A 15,922-nucleotide genomic window follows, 5' to 3' on the forward strand; every position below is an offset into this window, starting at 1 on the left:
GCACACCCAGACAAGTGCATGCAAAACTGGTGAGATCTGGGGAACTCTGTGGACCCTGAGTGATAACTTCCCAGTCTTCTGGTGTGTGGTACTTATGTATGTTCCCATGGGGGAAACAAGGAGAAGCATCCTTTTTTTTTTTTTTTTTTTTAATCTTCCTATGCATCTATAGTTATTTCAGAATAAAAAGAAAATAATGACTGGAAGTCTGGGAGTGATGAGTTGTAATTATTGACTCATATGAAACTAATGATAGGACCCAGGAAATAAAAACCTCTCTTTTTTTTTGCTCAGTAATGAAGCTGTCACTTCTGAATTTGTTCCGTTTTCCATCAGTATGTGATGACTCAATTTGTAAATGCAACCAGAGAACGAAAGTATTTTGAAATATGTAAAAGCATTTAGTGGGGATAGAAACTTGTGACAGACAGGGCAGATGCCAGTGTTCTTTGTTGGAAGTGTAGACCACGGGAAGCTGCAGTGTCTCTCTTGTAGGAACTGCGCAGACAGTATACTTGTGTGCTTTCTGAGTCCTCAGCCTCCTTTTCACTCAGTGTCCAGAAACCCCAGAAGGGTTCTTCCAAGAAGCCGAGTGAGACAGGACAATAACAATAGAATTATTCTCTGACACTTAGGGGCGTAGGTAAGCACGTACTGAACAACCAGAAGGATTTGTCAAATTAAAATACTGTCACGATCACTTTTATTGCCAGCTGACCCAAATAGGATCCTTTTTGATTTTTCCTGTTTTGGCCCATGAAGCTGCTAATCAGGGTTTTCCTCTTGGCAGTTAACAACAGCAAAGTGAGGACGACATCTAAGCTGTGTTCGGCCCTGACTCTTTCTGGTCTCGTGGAAGTGAAAGAGGTATGTTAGTAGACCACCTCCTTTGCTGGGAACTGAGACCTTGGGTGACCACATCCAGGATCTCTGTCCATAGGTCTGGGGAGAATCAGGGGAGTAACAGCATGGAAAATGAGGGGTGCAGTGTCACGTAGACTGGGAAGCAAATTGGGAAGTGCTTTGCATGTAAGATACACAGTGTCTCAAAGGACAGAACCTCTGGAACAACTCTCCTTTGAATAGACTCAGCTTGGGCCCTTGTGGGTTGGGGCATATTCTGGTCTCAGTACTGGTGGAGTGGAGTGGTGGCGCCCATGTTTCAGGGAGAGAGCAACACGGGTCTCTTAATGAACACAAATCCTAGGCCCAAGTGAAACACGGGCACCTGAATCATCCTCAGGTATTTGGTGGAGGCTGAAGTGGGTCCCAGCCTCCACCAGAAGGGGAGAATATCCCACTTCTGACAATTCAGTAAAAATACTTAGATTAATTAGAGGTGTTTCTATTTCTACATCCTTCTTTGATGTTGAAATTTTCTTGTGTGAGAGGGAAGTGCTGTACCATGATAAGTGTAATACCACGGATTTGAGTCAGAGGCTCTACCGCTGAGCTGTACCCTCCCACCCCTTCCGTGCCACTGATTGGCAGCGTGACCTAGGGCCTTAGTTTCTTTATGCCCATACTTGCTTATTTTTCTTTTTAGTTTAAGGTTTTCCGGGGTTTTTGTTTGTTTGTTTGTTTTGTTTGTTTTCCGTTTTTTTTTTTTAATCTAAGGTAAGAGATGCTCATATAAATTCAATTAATACTAGAGAATATAAGGACGCCTGGGTGGCTCAGCAGTTAAGCGTCTGCCTTCAGCTCAAGCCATGATCCCGGGGTCCCAGAACCGAGTCCCACATCAGGCTCCCGCAGGGAGCCTGCTTCTCCCTCTGCCCGTGTCTCTATCTCTCATGAATAAATAAATAAAATCTTACCAAAAAAAAAATACTGGAGAATATAGAATTATAAAGTGACATTCCAGGCCTTCCTCACATTTCCCTTCCAAGAGGAAGCCACCAACACATTTTTATGTGTGTTGCTGCTCAGACCTCTGTGTGTGTGTGTGTGACAGGGAGAGACAGGTACTTTTTTAATGTAAATGAGGTCATATGTATACATTATTCAGTTACTAGCTTTTTCCACCTTTAAATATCTTCAACATTTATCTATCCCAGTGCATTGCCCCTCACTCTTATTAATGATGTAACAATATTGAGTGCTGTGGAGCAGCTGTGATTTATTTAACCATTCTGTAGTTGCTGGACACAGGTGGCACTCCCACATTATTTTCTACCTTTATCATCCGCTACTTCTTCCCAAGAAAACATTTCCCCCCTCTTTATGGTTTTTTTCTCTATTTTATTTCTACTATGTTTATTGTGCGCCTGCCTCTATGTAGTACACCATGAGGCATCATCCTATTCAGTATGCCTGACTCATCTTGATAATCATAATTATTATAACCCGCAGAACAACTGGAACAGTGCCTTGTACCTAATAGACAGGGATTTGGTAAATACTTGAAAACTTTCCAGAGGGTTGGCTCAAAGTAAGTGCATAAACAAAGTAGCACTCTAGAGTACAGATCACTGAGAAACTGAATGTGATGATGTCTATCATCTCCTGCTATTATGCACTTCGTAACACAGAAATGAGTATTTGACACCTGTGTGGGTGGACTTAGTATGACATCATTTTGTGGAAAGAGTGTGACCTACTTCTTTTGATGTCTTGAATTCCAGCTGCAGCAGGAGTCCTTGAGCCCCAAGGAGATACAGTCTGTCCAAGAACACCTGGGTTACCAAAGTGACAACTTGCTCTCTGTGCACATCACAGGCAAAAAACCCAACTTTGAAGTGGGTTCTTCTAGTCAACTGAAGCTTTCTCTGGCCAAGAAGTCTTCTCCCCCGGGTAAGACTGGCCTGGGGGCATTGTTCTGTCTGGGTGAGCCTAGAAAGACAACTCAGATATTGAACCAGAGATCTAGACAGAGACATGAGGTCTCCAGAGGATTAGTCCTTCCTTCATCTCTGTCATTTCCAAATGGAAAAATGTTTCATGTTCTGTTGTCCCGGGTGTATTCAGATTCTGATGTGAAATAGCACATTAGCTATTACCTCATTTGGCCTCCTCTGCTCTTAGGACACTGAGGCCTCCAGATTCTAGAAGCCTGAGCTACATGATATAGCTAATGAAGTCTTTCCACACCCCAGAATTACCACACTCATCCTCAGGAGCTCTCGCAGTGGTGGTCGTGGTTGATAAGAGTAGCCTGCACCTCTTCCCATGGGTCCTTTCTATGCTAGTAAAGTCAGCTTTTCTTACTTTGAGGATCTTAAGCCACTTGTAAAAGTATTTCTCCTCAGACAGTTGTACCCACCCTTTGCCACCTCCTCACCTCATCACTATTTCATGATGCCTGAATCAAGAGAAATTGTCCCAGCCATGAGGTATGCAAACATTTGCCGGTACATTCACACTCCTCTGCTTTGACTGGCCAGCCAAAATCTTTAAGAAATCCGCTGGAATCCCAGCCTTTGGACCCATGCTTCCAGAATGGGTAGGAAGGGCTTGTGGAATGAGGAGTTTGCCTTGTGGAAGATCTGAGCCTCCACCTGCAACAGTGATCTTCAGGGGTGCACTTAACCACCAAGGCTGGTCTGAAGACGTGCCCACAGTGTCTCTGAGGACCTGCCTATATCTGCCCACACTGACTCAGCTCTCAGGGCCTTCTTTGTACCAACAGGGTCTGCAGGGTGAGGGTTGTGTCTGCCACCAGCTTGCCTCACAGCACTGCTGCTGGCTCTGGAGCCAGTTTTCTTGTACGTCACAGGTTCACATGAGGCAGAGGCTTTGGCACACACTTTTCTGCTTACTTAATCTTCAGATCTCTTGCAGTAGATCTAGGGAGGACGACTAGCCTCAGGTTCTAAGGATGGAAGCTAAGATAAGGACACAGCAATGTGGAGTGAAGTCAAGCATGTCAGACAGACTCATGTTTGTGGCTCTGTAGAAAGAGCCTAAATGTTGGAGCTGTTTTCCTCATCTATAAAATTAGGACAGCACATCCTCACCTGATAAGGGTCCTAGCGGGATTTAATCACACGGTGCATATGAAATACTTACTGTAGCATCTGCTGCAGAGCAAGTGCTTAGCAGATGATGGCATCTGTCACCATAAAGCAAGCCAGCCCTAGGCCATTCCTTCTCCAAATGGTAGAGCAGGGCCTTGGACCCAAGCTCTCGGACTCCCAGGCCCATGTGCTCTCCACAGACACTCGGCAAAAAGCACACCCATGTGCCTCTGGTTTGTTTCTTCTGTTTTGACGAAGCTCTTTTTCTTTTAATGGTTGGACCCAGTGAAGCCTGCTGTGGACCCTGCAGCGGCCAAGCTCTGGACCCTGTCAGCCAATGACATGGAGGACGAGAGTGTGGTGAGTGGGCACTGCAGTCCCTGGACTGCTTTCTGTTTGGCGTCCCTTTGGAAATGAATGGTCATAGTTTGGTGTGGCCTCTCTGGACGTGGAGGTGTGAAGCTCAGCATTGTGCCTGTGCCTGTGACCATGGCTGGCATTTGTGATTCGGAAGGAAACCCCACATTCGTGGCATTTTAAAAATCTTTTTCAGCATCTCTTTTCCCCATAGGTTTTCTTGTTCTCACTTCATGTGATATGTTAAAGATTCTGGTGGGCATGTGTGAACCTGAAAAGAGCTTGTCAGCTAAAAGACTTTCTTGGCTCCTTTGTCTGGGCAAGTCAGTGCACACTCACTGTCTTAAAAGCAATAATTTTCCGTCTTTGATCAATACTGTCTATTAGAAAGTTCTTAATTTCTGCAACTGTTGAAGTTACAGTGATAGCAAAACAGGTTACGGTTCATGTTCTCATAGAATTTAAGATTAATTGTTCTCCCATTCAGCAAAGAATTGCACAAAAGTATATATTGTTATTTGCCTTATTGGGAATCATATAGAAAATAGTTTATTCCCTTTTTCACATGACAGCCCTTCATATATGCAAATAAATATAGTGCTTCTGTTTTTGTTTTTCCTGCTGTTTCAACATTCACACACATGCACACACATGCACACTCAGACTCATATTCTCTACATGTTGTCAGTTACTTCCCAGTCCCCTTACAGCCTAGTGCATCCTCTGTGGACATAGTTGACTTCACTGTGGTGGTCAGCTTGAATGTGATGATCAGCCCAGGGGAGGTCAGTGGATGCCCTCTACGTGGGCCGTAGAAACCTGCTACCGCAGCCCTTTGTTCAGCCTTCTAGCAGCAGAGACCATGAGTGTGTCACTAACCTCTTCGAGCTCTCTCTAGGATCTCATTGACTCAGATGAGCTGCTAGATCCAGAAGATTTTAAGAAGCCAGATCCAGCTTCCCTGCGTGCTCCTTCATGTGGAGAAGGGAAAAAGAGGAAAGCCTGCAAGAATTGGTGAGTGTCAGCATAAGTGGAGTCTTCCAGGCCTTCCAGTCTTCTGAGGCTCAAGGACTCGGGATACTTTACTATTATTGAAATACTTATCTTATTGTGAAATGCATTGTAAAGATGGAGGAGTATCATAATCAGATAGGTTTTAGAGTAATAAAGATGAACACCTGTGTACCGATTACCCAAGTTAAGAATCAGAAATATGACTAGTAACTTAGAAGCCACCTCTCCATGCTTCCTCAGCTGCATCTTGCTCCGTCTCCCCACAAAGGTTACCATCCTCCCGGGTTCATGTTAATCATTCTTGGCTTATTTGATAGTTTACCATCTAGTATGAAGCTCCAACTACTATATTTTTTAATTACGAAAAATTGAGTAGTTAGCCCAGCCCTGACAAGACAAGGAAAGGTCAATACCCTCCATCTGAGAAGGCTTCCGGTGAAAGTTAAGGTATGCAGGGTCTCCTGGGCTGGGGATCTCCAAAAGGATCTCCTGAGGATCTCCAAGAGTCCCTTCCAGGGAAGCCAGGGAGAGCCACAAGAGATCTCTAGGAAACCAAGGACATAGACAGATGGAACACTTGGCAGGGGTGTGTAGGGTGACACCAGCAGCAGTATGGTTGGAGGGCGTGGGCTGCTCTGTGTGTTCTACTCTAAGCCCGCCAAAGTTTGAGTTCTCCTCCTTGGAGCAGACTGGAGCAGAACATGAGTGTCCTCAGCAGATCAGCAGGGCAAGGAGGGATGGAAAAGCTTCATGGTCGCCAGTGTGCAGTCAGGATAAGCCAGGGCCAGGATCTGGGCTGGCTTGCCTGCCCTTGATACTACGGTATGATGGCAGCTTGGTTTGTGACAGTGGCAGCCTTCAGAGTGTCTCTGTTTTGGGCTCCTGCTTCATCATACACATGTGACTTTGTCTATGGCAGAGCTGACATCTGGGGGTCCCCTCCACTGTTCCCCCTGAGGGTTCCCTTCCCTCTGCCTTATGTTAGCTTTTCTGGGTTTTGTATCCCCCGCTGCTTTCTTAGTTTTTTCTCTTATTTTGTTGGAGTCGGTTCTACAGTAGTTGCTTTAGAAAGGTTGCTTGAGCTGGGAGCCCTGAGCTTAGCGCTGGGATTTGTTGACTGTGTTTTAGTGAAGGGAGCTTGGGTGGGCCTGTGAGGGACACTGCAAACTCAGCATCTTTGGGTCTTTCACCTTGAGGTGGTTAGATTTCTCAGAGAGGGGTCTTTCTGGTGCCACCTGTTCCTTTGGAAGTTTTGGGGTGCAGTGTGGGCTGAGAGTCAGCCACGTGCTTAGCAGTGGCTAACTTACCACCTGCTTGGAGTTCAGCTCCCCTCAGTCAGAGTCACCTCTTCCGCTTATTCCGCTATACAGTTCCCAGTGCTGCGTAGCCACTGTCTCCTTTCCCCTGGCCCCTGTCTTTGTGGGTTATGCTTTACTGAAGTTTCAGTGGGGCCTTGAGGGAAAGTAGAGTAGACACATGCATTCAGTCTGTCCTCTTAACCTGGAAACCTCAGTGTTGGTTTTTTTTGCATTCGTTTTACGGACGGAAAGAGTGGTAAAAATGAACTGGTGGTGCGTGGGCTTGCTGAATCAGTGTTCTTTTAAGTGTGAAAGTTGCCAGCGTTCACAAATCAGGAGATTTCAAGTAAAAATCCTTTTTTTTTTTTTTCCTGTCCTTAGCTTTGGAAAATATGACAGCACTGGGTCTGCTTCTCCTCATAGCATTAATCGGCTGAAGCTGAGTAGTGACTGGCCTGTGTAGACAGGGCATCTCCCCTTTCGGTCCCCCTTTGCCCACCACTGTCTCCCTAAACAGCCTTACACGCTTACCTTGTCAGCCCAGCCCCATAGGTGTTTAAGATATCCTAGTATAAAAAGAAAAGTTTTAGAGTGTGTTTGGGCTGTGTTGAGGACTTGGAGCCCGTGGGTGGTACCACGTCTCACTCACAAGCTACCAATTTCCACCTCCCCCAGCACCTGTGGCCTCGCGGAAGAACTGGAAAAAGAGAAGTCAAGGGAACAGGCGAGCTCCCAGCCCAAGTCGGCTTGTGGAAATGTAAATATCTGGGTCCTTACTCAGTGTTCACAAAACCCCCAGTGGTATTGGGCATCATCCTAAACCCAACACAGACTAGCTCCAGCTCTCATTTACTGCCCAAGTATTTTAAGAATGGGCAAATATGTGAGAACGCGTATGTAGGAGAGAAGTCATCTCCTGAGAGGGGGTTTGCATGCTCCTGCCTGTAGGGGAGGCTCCTGTCACTTATTTTTGACCCCATTCTTCCCAGTTCATGGTGGCCTGATGCCATTTGGCCATTTGGCTGAGCTCAACTATGATTTGAACTGTTGAAATATAGAAATATGGCCTTCTGAAGGAACTTCTCATGTCAGTTTTTCATAAAACTAGAGTTCTTAAAAACTCTTAGTATTTGGGTTTCAATTGGAGCCACACGTGCATCCAGCCATTTCCATCAGGCCACTGTGACCATGTTATGAAATTAGGGATCCCTTTCTTGCCCATGTATCTGGGACACGCTGACACTCAGCTTCCCTGTATGATTGATTGTCTCTTCTCTCAACAGTGCTACCTGGGCGATGCTTTCCGCTGTGCCAGCTGCCCCTACCTTGGCATGCCAGCCTTCAAGCCTGGGGAGCAGGTGCTCCTGAGCAACAACAACCTCAGTGATGCCTAGGAGGGACTTAACATAGTGCACATTGGCTCCTCCAGCCAACTCCTGTCCCTCAAGTCCCACAATTGTGGTTCCTCCCACCTCCTCTGCATTTGCTCACTCTCTGCTTGAAGTCCATCTGCAGGGAGCGTGCTTGGTAAACAGAGTGGAGCTGGCTATGGGGTGCAGTGATGTGCGGTGGTGCTATGTATCAAAAGACCTACTATAATGGGACCTGGTTACTCTGAGTGGGGGGACCTGTTTCTCCACCTCGTATTAGGGAACATGTGCTGAAGAGGCCATCTCCTGATATTACAATGCTGACCTAACACTCAAGAGCCCAGACGTCCTTGAGTATTAACACTCTGTGACAGAGAGGACCCCTACCCCAGTTCTAAGCTCAGCAATAGTGCCACTACTTGCCTTCCAGAGTTGATGGTTTACTCAGTTATTGGTGAGTACCAACTGCACCGATGCAGTTATTGGTGACATGAGTCGTGTCTCATGGCTCAGGGCATCAGAAGAATCACCCGTTGGTTGCTGTGATCATATTCAGTGTCCCTCTGTCCCTTCCATCCCTACCTCACCCCTGTCCTGTGTTATCTCCGTCTTGTTTCTGTTCATCTATCGTTATTAAAGTTGGGTACTTCTGCATATCTGTTGTGGAGAGCGCTGTGTTTGTGTGTGTGATGTTTGACACAGCCATCTGAGCTCAGCTTAGGCCACAAAACTTTCTTTTTGGAAGAGCCTTAGTGTCACACTGGTGGGGCCAGTCCTACATTTAAGTCAAGGATCAGGGACTCTCTTCATTTATTTTAGGAGAGGCCAAGTTGATGAGGTTTTATTTATTTATTTATTTTAAAGATTTTATTTATTCATTCATGAGAGACACAGACAGAAAAAGGCAGAGACACAGGCAGAGGGAGAAGCAGGCTCCATGCAGGGAGCCCGACGTGGGACTCGATCCTCGGTCTCCAGGATCATGCCCTGGGGGAAGGCGGCGCTAAACCACTGAGCCACCCAGGCTGCCCAGTTGATGAGGTTTTTAAGGAAAGCAGGACAGAAATCTTAAACAATCTCTGACCAAGAGACCTCTCACTATCTTTGTTATTCACACAGACTTGGAATTGATCTTGCCAAATAGTTGGAGAGATTGTATGGATTTAAGAGATCAGGATGGTGAGGGGGCGGGGCGGGGGGGGTGCCTGGCTGACTCGGTCAATAAAGCACGTGACTCTTGATTGCTGGCTCCTAAACTTGAGCCCCATGTTGGGTGCAGAGATTAGAGACCAGGATTCGTATACATAACTAATAAATGGAAGTGTTTGTTGGTATTTGTCCTTGAAACTTGACTTGATTCTCTAAGTTTGCTTTTGCTTATTCTGGTCCCCGCAGGTGGATTTTTTGGGCGTTGCTAAGTTCTGTTTGACTTCAGAGCCCCTGTGGTCGGCAGGGTTCCAAGATGACCCCAATGCCCAACCCCTTGTGTCTCATCCCCTGCCCCTGAGATTGAGCAGGGCCTGTGAGTATGATGTCCCATCATACTCTCACATCACCTCTGGGATTAGGTGAAGTTCGGCAAAAGCAAAAGGATTTGGCACAAGTAATTTAAGTCTCTAAGGGACTTTCAGTTAAAAGGTCACTTACCCTGAGTGGGCTGCCCTCATCAGTGGTCCTTTAAGGAAACTGGAAAACTAAGAGTTTCTTCTGGCCTTCTAAAGCTGCCATGTGGAGAGAAGGTCCTAGAGGGGCCTCCTAGAGCTGAGAGCGGACCCTGTGGACCCTCTAGCCAGGAGGAAGCCTTCAACCCTGCAGCCAGGGAGACCCTGGGCAGGGGCCCAGCCCTGCTGTGCCTGGAGTCCTGACCCACAAAATCTGCAAGGGCTGATGTGTATGGTTTTAAGTCCCTAGATCTGTGGTGATCTGTTAGGCCACAAAAGCAAACTAATTCAGCCCAAGACTAGATGTCATGTTAACTGATACTGAGAACAGCTGAGACGCTGTTAGATGCATCCATTGCAGATACCAAGGTGAAGGACAAAAATCTCTAAACTTCAGGTTGAGGACAGGAGATCCTGAACCAAAGAGCTTCTTGGGTTGGGTTTAGCAGAGCCCGGGGCAAATGTCACTAGCCCTTGCCGACCTGATCCTTGTTCTGCATTCCTGTCACTGCTGGCAAAAAGGGTGACACTGTCTCCTGTCTGCTACACTTGGCCCAGTTAAAGGTGCCGTGTTGGCAGCTGCTGGGCCACCCACATGGGGGCTTAGGGTTGGGCCAGCAAGCTGCGGAGAGGCCTTGCCGATCAGCAGCACACATCTGTTCTCAGAGTTCAGCACAGCGAGCAGACATCTTGTGACTTTGTAAGACCCCCATTTCTGAGGGGAGGTTTTGAGCCCCAAACAGTCTAAGATCACTGACTACAACCTCAGTTCACATTTGAGAACATGGGGCGAGCCAGAAAGTGACCCGCCACCTGCTGTGGGAGGACCTTTAAAAGTACAAGTACCTGACACACTTGGACTTTCTGGGTCAGTCATGAGTCTGAGATGGGGCTGGGAAATCTTAATTGTTTAGTAAACACTATAAGATCTTTTGCTTAGAACTTCCCCTCTCCCAGAAGTCACTCTAAAGCACTGAGTGGGATGGATAGTGGAGCCAACCACACCTTCCTTGGTTGTAATGAGGTTCCAGCATGCTGGGCGACAGTGGGGCTGAAGGAAGAATCCCACAGAGAAGCCTCCCGAGCAGGAGGCACTGGTTGTTGGGCAGGAGAAGAGAGGCTTTGCTTTGTGACCATCCTACAGCTCGTCTGTTGTGTGGGGGGGAGAGGAGCTACACATGGGACCATGACCAAGAATTGGCAAATGTGTGGCCAGGTGGGACTCTTCCCACCGCTGATGGGATTTGTTGGGATGGTTACACCCTATCAGGTCAGTTTCAATTCAATCTGTATGTTAGAATCCATTGGGTGGCTCCAAAAGAACAAAAACACCTATGCATGGGACCCCTCCTTGCCAACGACCAATGAAGTCAATCTTTTCAAATAGGGCTTCGGGTGTCAGTGTATTTGCAAAGCTTTCCCAGGTAATCCTTTCTAAAATGCATCCAGGATTGAGAATCACTGCCCTAGAAAAGTTCTTTCTATGCATGCACCAGGAGACATGCTAAAAAATGTTCAAAGCAGCACTATCTGTAATAGCAAGAACCTGGAAGTAGTCCAAATGGCCTTTAACAAGAGGATAGGTGAATGAGTCATGTCATCATGTGGTGGAAAATGGTGTGCTATAGCCACGCACATCAGCGTGGAGGGATCTCAGAGCCACAAGAGTGTACGCATGCGATGTGTTCTTTCCCACAGAGTGCAAAGTTTGAAAACATACAAGATCATTAATGTGAGGGATATATATTGTACATATTATGTACATACACATAGGCGACAAACAAAAGAAAAGAAGAATGATAAAAGTTCAGGAACATAATTGTCTCTAGAGGTCGATGGGAAGATGACATTCTGTAAGGAGAGGAAATGGAGCTTCTAATCAGAAGAATCCCAGAGAAGCCTCGTGAGCAGAAGGCACTGGTTGTTGGGCAGAAGAGAGGCTTTGCTTTGTGACCATCCTACAGCTCGTCTGTTGTATGGGGGGAGGGGAGCTACACATGGGACCAGGACCAAGAATTGGTGAAGGTTCTTTTTATTAAGCTGGATGGAGGCTATACAGGTGCTTATTCTGTTATTGGTTTGCATACCTTACATATACATTATGTTGTACTTATGAGAAATTTCATTAAAAAAAAAAATACTAGGAAGGGGTACCTGGGTGGCTCAGTCGGTGAGGCAACCAGCTCTTGGTTTTGGCTCCAGTCATGATCTCAGGTTTGTGAGATCAGTGTCAGGATTTGCGCTGGGGGTGGGGGTCTACTTAAGATTTTCCTTCTTGGGGATCCCTGGGTGGCGCAGCGGTTTGGCACCTGCCTTTGGCCCAGGGCGCGATCCTAGAGACCCGGGATCGAATCCCACGTCAGGCTCCCGGTGCATGGAGCCTGCTTCTCCCTCTGCCTGTGTCTCTGCCTCTCTCTCTCTCTGTGACTATCATAAATAAATAAAAATTAAAAAAAAAAAAAAAAAGATTTTCCTTCTTCTTCTCCCTCTGCCCCTCCCCCCCACCTCTCCCTCCCTCCCTCTCTCTCTTTCTCAAAAAACAAAACAAAAAACAAACTAGGAAAACCCACACATAAAACCCTGAATGTTAAGGAAATTGCTTGCTAGTCCAGAACGCAGTCCTGCACCTCTGCCATGAACCTCCAGGAAATATTTGGCACGGTTAAAATTCCATTCAAAATTGTAAAAGTAGAATCAACACTCATTCTGATAATAACAAAGCAGATAAATATTACCTGTGACCAAAAGAACCACACATGGACGAAGTATAGCACAGAGACACAGAGCTCGTGGGAATGATCGATGCATAAAGAGAGAGGGATTCCTGTGGTGCAGACCTGAAACGGCAGAGCTGAGGCAAGGCGTGAAGAAAGATGAAATCCCAGAGGTGAAGTAGACGTGGGAGAGAGCACTAGGAGGTGGAAAGTGCTATGAACAGGCAGCAAGGACAGGAAAGAGAAAACTAACCCAAATGAAATGGACATGAAGAGAGAGGACTCCATGAGAATGATTAGCCACAGAAGGTAAAAGGGACACACTATATCAGCGTCATCGTGTAAAGAGACAGTTCAAGGAAGTTTCCAGAAAGCAAGCAAGAGTGGACTCATATGAAGTCAAAAGTGGTACAGAATGTTCAATTCTAAAAATAATAGTTTTCTGGGGGCGTCTGAGGGGCTCAGTGGAGCATCTGACTTGATTTCAGCTCAGGTTGTGATCTGGGGGTCATGAGATGGGCCCCGGAGGCAGGCTCCACACTTAGAGGGTGTCTGCTAGATCCTCTCTCTCTCTCCCTCTGCCCCTCGCCCTGCTCATGCTCACACACGCTAAATAAATGAATAAATAGAATCTTTAAAAAAAAAAAAAAAAGTCTTAGCAGCAGTCCCTGAACTGGTGCAGGCTGCGTGCTGTGTGTTCTCCAGGAGGTACTATTAATTCTCGAATTCCCTTCCCGCTAAAACAGGGTGATGCTATCCGTAAATAAGTGCGATGAAGATTTCTGTGGTCTGAGAAAAAAAAAAGAGGCAATTTTCATGGATTTATGCTTTCGTTACCTTCTCTGCTGCCTCAGTCTTTCCTTGCTTCCGTGACTGTCCTGTCATAGCGACAGGGACTGGGGGCTAGGGACCCAAGGCTCCCCTTGGGCCTCCACGGCCATCGCCCCGACCTTCCGTTGTCACGTCCTGGTGGTGCAGGTGTAGGCTGACCGCCGCCTGGAGCCCACCATCCACCTCTGTGCAGCCCTGTGACAATCTGGAAGCTGCATTAGTCTCAGAGGCACTCGGTGGCACTAGGAAGTCCGTCCCTCCCTTTCTCTCTCCCTTCTCTCTTTGTTGACAAGCACCTAAACATTTTTTCCTGTACATCACACTGGAGTTCAAATAGCGTTAGATATACTGTAACACAGCTGGACTTGTTTTAATTCAGATTAACTCTGTTCTTTAATACATGAAGTATTACAGCTGTGTTATCCCTTTCCTTCCCTCCTCTGCCCTCTGCAGAAGCGTTCTGTCTCCTGAAGTGATGCCCAGCACACCCATGCTGCTTTTAATTTTTTTTTAAGATTTTATTTGTTTATTTGAGAAAGAGAGAACAAGCAACACGAGGCAGAGGAAAAGAGAGAAGCAGACTCTCGGCTGAGCAGGGAGCCCCGTGGGGTTCCATCCCAGGACCCTGAGATTGTGACCTGATCTGAAGAAAGATGCTAAATCTACTGAGCCCTTAGGTACCCACTGCCCTGTGCTGTTTTTATAGTGTTTCTCTGCATAAAAGGACTTAACGTGAAAATTGCCTCTTTTTTTTTGAGGTCAGATTGACATAACATAAAATTAACCATTTTAATGTGAACAATAGATTGTGCAACCATCACTCTTGTCTCGTTTCAAACAATCGCATCATCCCCAAGGCAGCCATGTACCTGCCCAGCAGCTAGGCTTTCTCCCCATCCCCCCTGCTTCTGGTAACACCCATCTGCCGGATGTCTGGGGTCTTGCCTGTTCTGGGCATGTCACATGAATGGAGTCATACAGTATGTGACCTTCCACACGTGGCTGCTCTTGGCACGTTTTCAAAGTTCATCCACCTTGTAACACACATCAGTGCTCGCTCCTTTCTGTGGCTGAATAATACCCCATTGTAGGTACACACCACTATTTATCCACTCATCCCTTGATGGACGTTTGGGCTGCTTCCACCTTTTAGCTATGGCAGCTCATGCTGCTACGAACATGGGTGTCTGTGCACTGAGCATGCCCTCCCTTTTTTTTTAATATTTTATTTATTCACAAGAGACACAGAGAGAGGCAGAGACATAGGCAGAGGGAGAAGCAGGCTCCCTGCAGGGAACTCAATGCAGGACTTGATCCCAGGATCACGCCCTGAGCTGAAGGCAGACGCTCAACGGCTGAGCCACCCAGGCGTCCCTACCCTCCCTTTGTTTTAATGACCAAAAGGTTTTTTTATAGAAATATTAAATACTTCAATCTAAAGGGCATGGAAAATAAGCATGAGCTAAACCCTAATAAACTAGGGAAACAAATTAGTTACATATATGAGAGATAAGCGATTTGTCTTGACTCATAAGCAGGTTTTATAAATCAATAAAATGTCAGTTCAATTAGGAGGAAACTACAGTATTTCTGAGACTCTGATCCCCTATGGGCCATGTGGGAGCAGAAAAGCAGCCAACTAAGCCCTCATTCTCTTGACTGGGCCCATCCTCAAGCCCATTAGAGAGGGTCCAATTTCATCATTTTAGGGAGAAACAGGCCCAGAAAAGTGGAGTGACTGTGCCAAGGCCTCAGAGCCAATCAGCAGCAGAACGGATATAGAGCAGGTCCCCGCCCCCTGTGTTAAAACATACCTGTGGGGTTTTAGTTTATGTAGGGGCCTGGGTTGATGACGGAGAGAGGTCAGTGCTAGTCAGATAATTCTCTACTGACATTTCCCAAGAGAAGGGGCCATGGGACACCACCCTGGGGGCTGGGGAGAAGCCTTTATTGGGGTCCCCATGGGAAAAGCACTTCTGGGCTCAGAAAACTGAGGGTTGGCTAGTGTGAGTAATTCCCACAGACTTAGGGCAGGGGTCCCTGCCCCAGGCGAGCTGGGGTGTGAGTTATAGAAAGGGGGCTCTAGAGGCAGGAGCCCAAGGTCAGCTGGAGAGCTTGCCCTGGGTCTTTTGCATGCTTTCCAGAGCTGGAACGCAGGGAAGGTGAAACAAGCCTCAGCCATGACTTCAGCCCTGTGATAACTGGAGGCCAAATAGGCTAATAGAGAATCTAAGAACATGTGGCAAGAAGGGCCCCGGCGCGGTGCTCTGGGCACTGGCCATGTCACTGTTGGCTTTAGTGGCCCTTCCTCGTCATCGGGCTAACCACAGGGAAAGTGGTGGTGGTTTCTCTGCCTCTGCTCCCCCAGCAGAAGGGCTGATCAGCTGCAGACACTGTGAGCCCCGGGGCCCCCGGCAGCTACCGTCGGATGCGGGTTACCCCGGGCCCCCAGGGACCGGGTGGAAGAGGCCAGGGCCATCCTGCTCTGGCGCCTCCGGCTCGATCTCTATCTGCGGGGAGGCCGAAGCGCCTTCTGGTGGCCAAGCGCAGAGCAACACAGTTCTAACTTCCCCTTATCGCATCAGCTCCTCCGGGATTTCTCTCTGTGTGTGCCCCTCGTGGAGGCTGCCCAGGGGGCTGAGTGGTGAAGATGTCACATGTCCACTGTGCACAAGGCATCTCCCCACCCTCACAAATGAGTCAGGGACTGACTCACCTGAC

The 15,922-nt window shown here is 47.2% G+C and overlaps 1 protein-coding gene across 2 annotated transcripts in view; it reads left to right on the forward strand.

Moving 5' to 3' along the window:
- The window catches only part of CIAPIN1 (cytokine induced apoptosis inhibitor 1), a 15,436-nt gene extending 6,787 nt beyond the window's left edge, over positions 1–8,649 (forward strand). For both annotated transcript variants that reach the window (XM_026011810.2, XM_072750160.1), the window contains exons 4-9: positions 791–867; positions 2,625–2,793; positions 4,243–4,316; positions 5,212–5,327; positions 7,301–7,382; positions 7,909–8,649. In XM_026011810.2, coding sequence (XP_025867595.1) covers positions 791–867; positions 2,625–2,793; positions 4,243–4,316; positions 5,212–5,327; positions 7,301–7,382; positions 7,909–8,019 — 629 coding nt within the window. In that variant the 3' untranslated portion in view covers positions 8,020–8,649. The remainder of the gene's footprint in view (positions 1–790; positions 868–2,624; positions 2,794–4,242; positions 4,317–5,211; positions 5,328–7,300; positions 7,383–7,908) is intronic.
- The last annotated feature ends 7,273 nt before the right edge of the window (positions 8,650–15,922 follow it).

Source organism: Vulpes vulpes, chromosome 2 (assembly GCF_048418805.1).
Source record: "Vulpes vulpes isolate BD-2025 chromosome 2, VulVul3, whole genome shotgun sequence".
NCBI lineage: Eukaryota > Metazoa > Chordata > Mammalia > Carnivora > Canidae > Vulpes > Vulpes vulpes.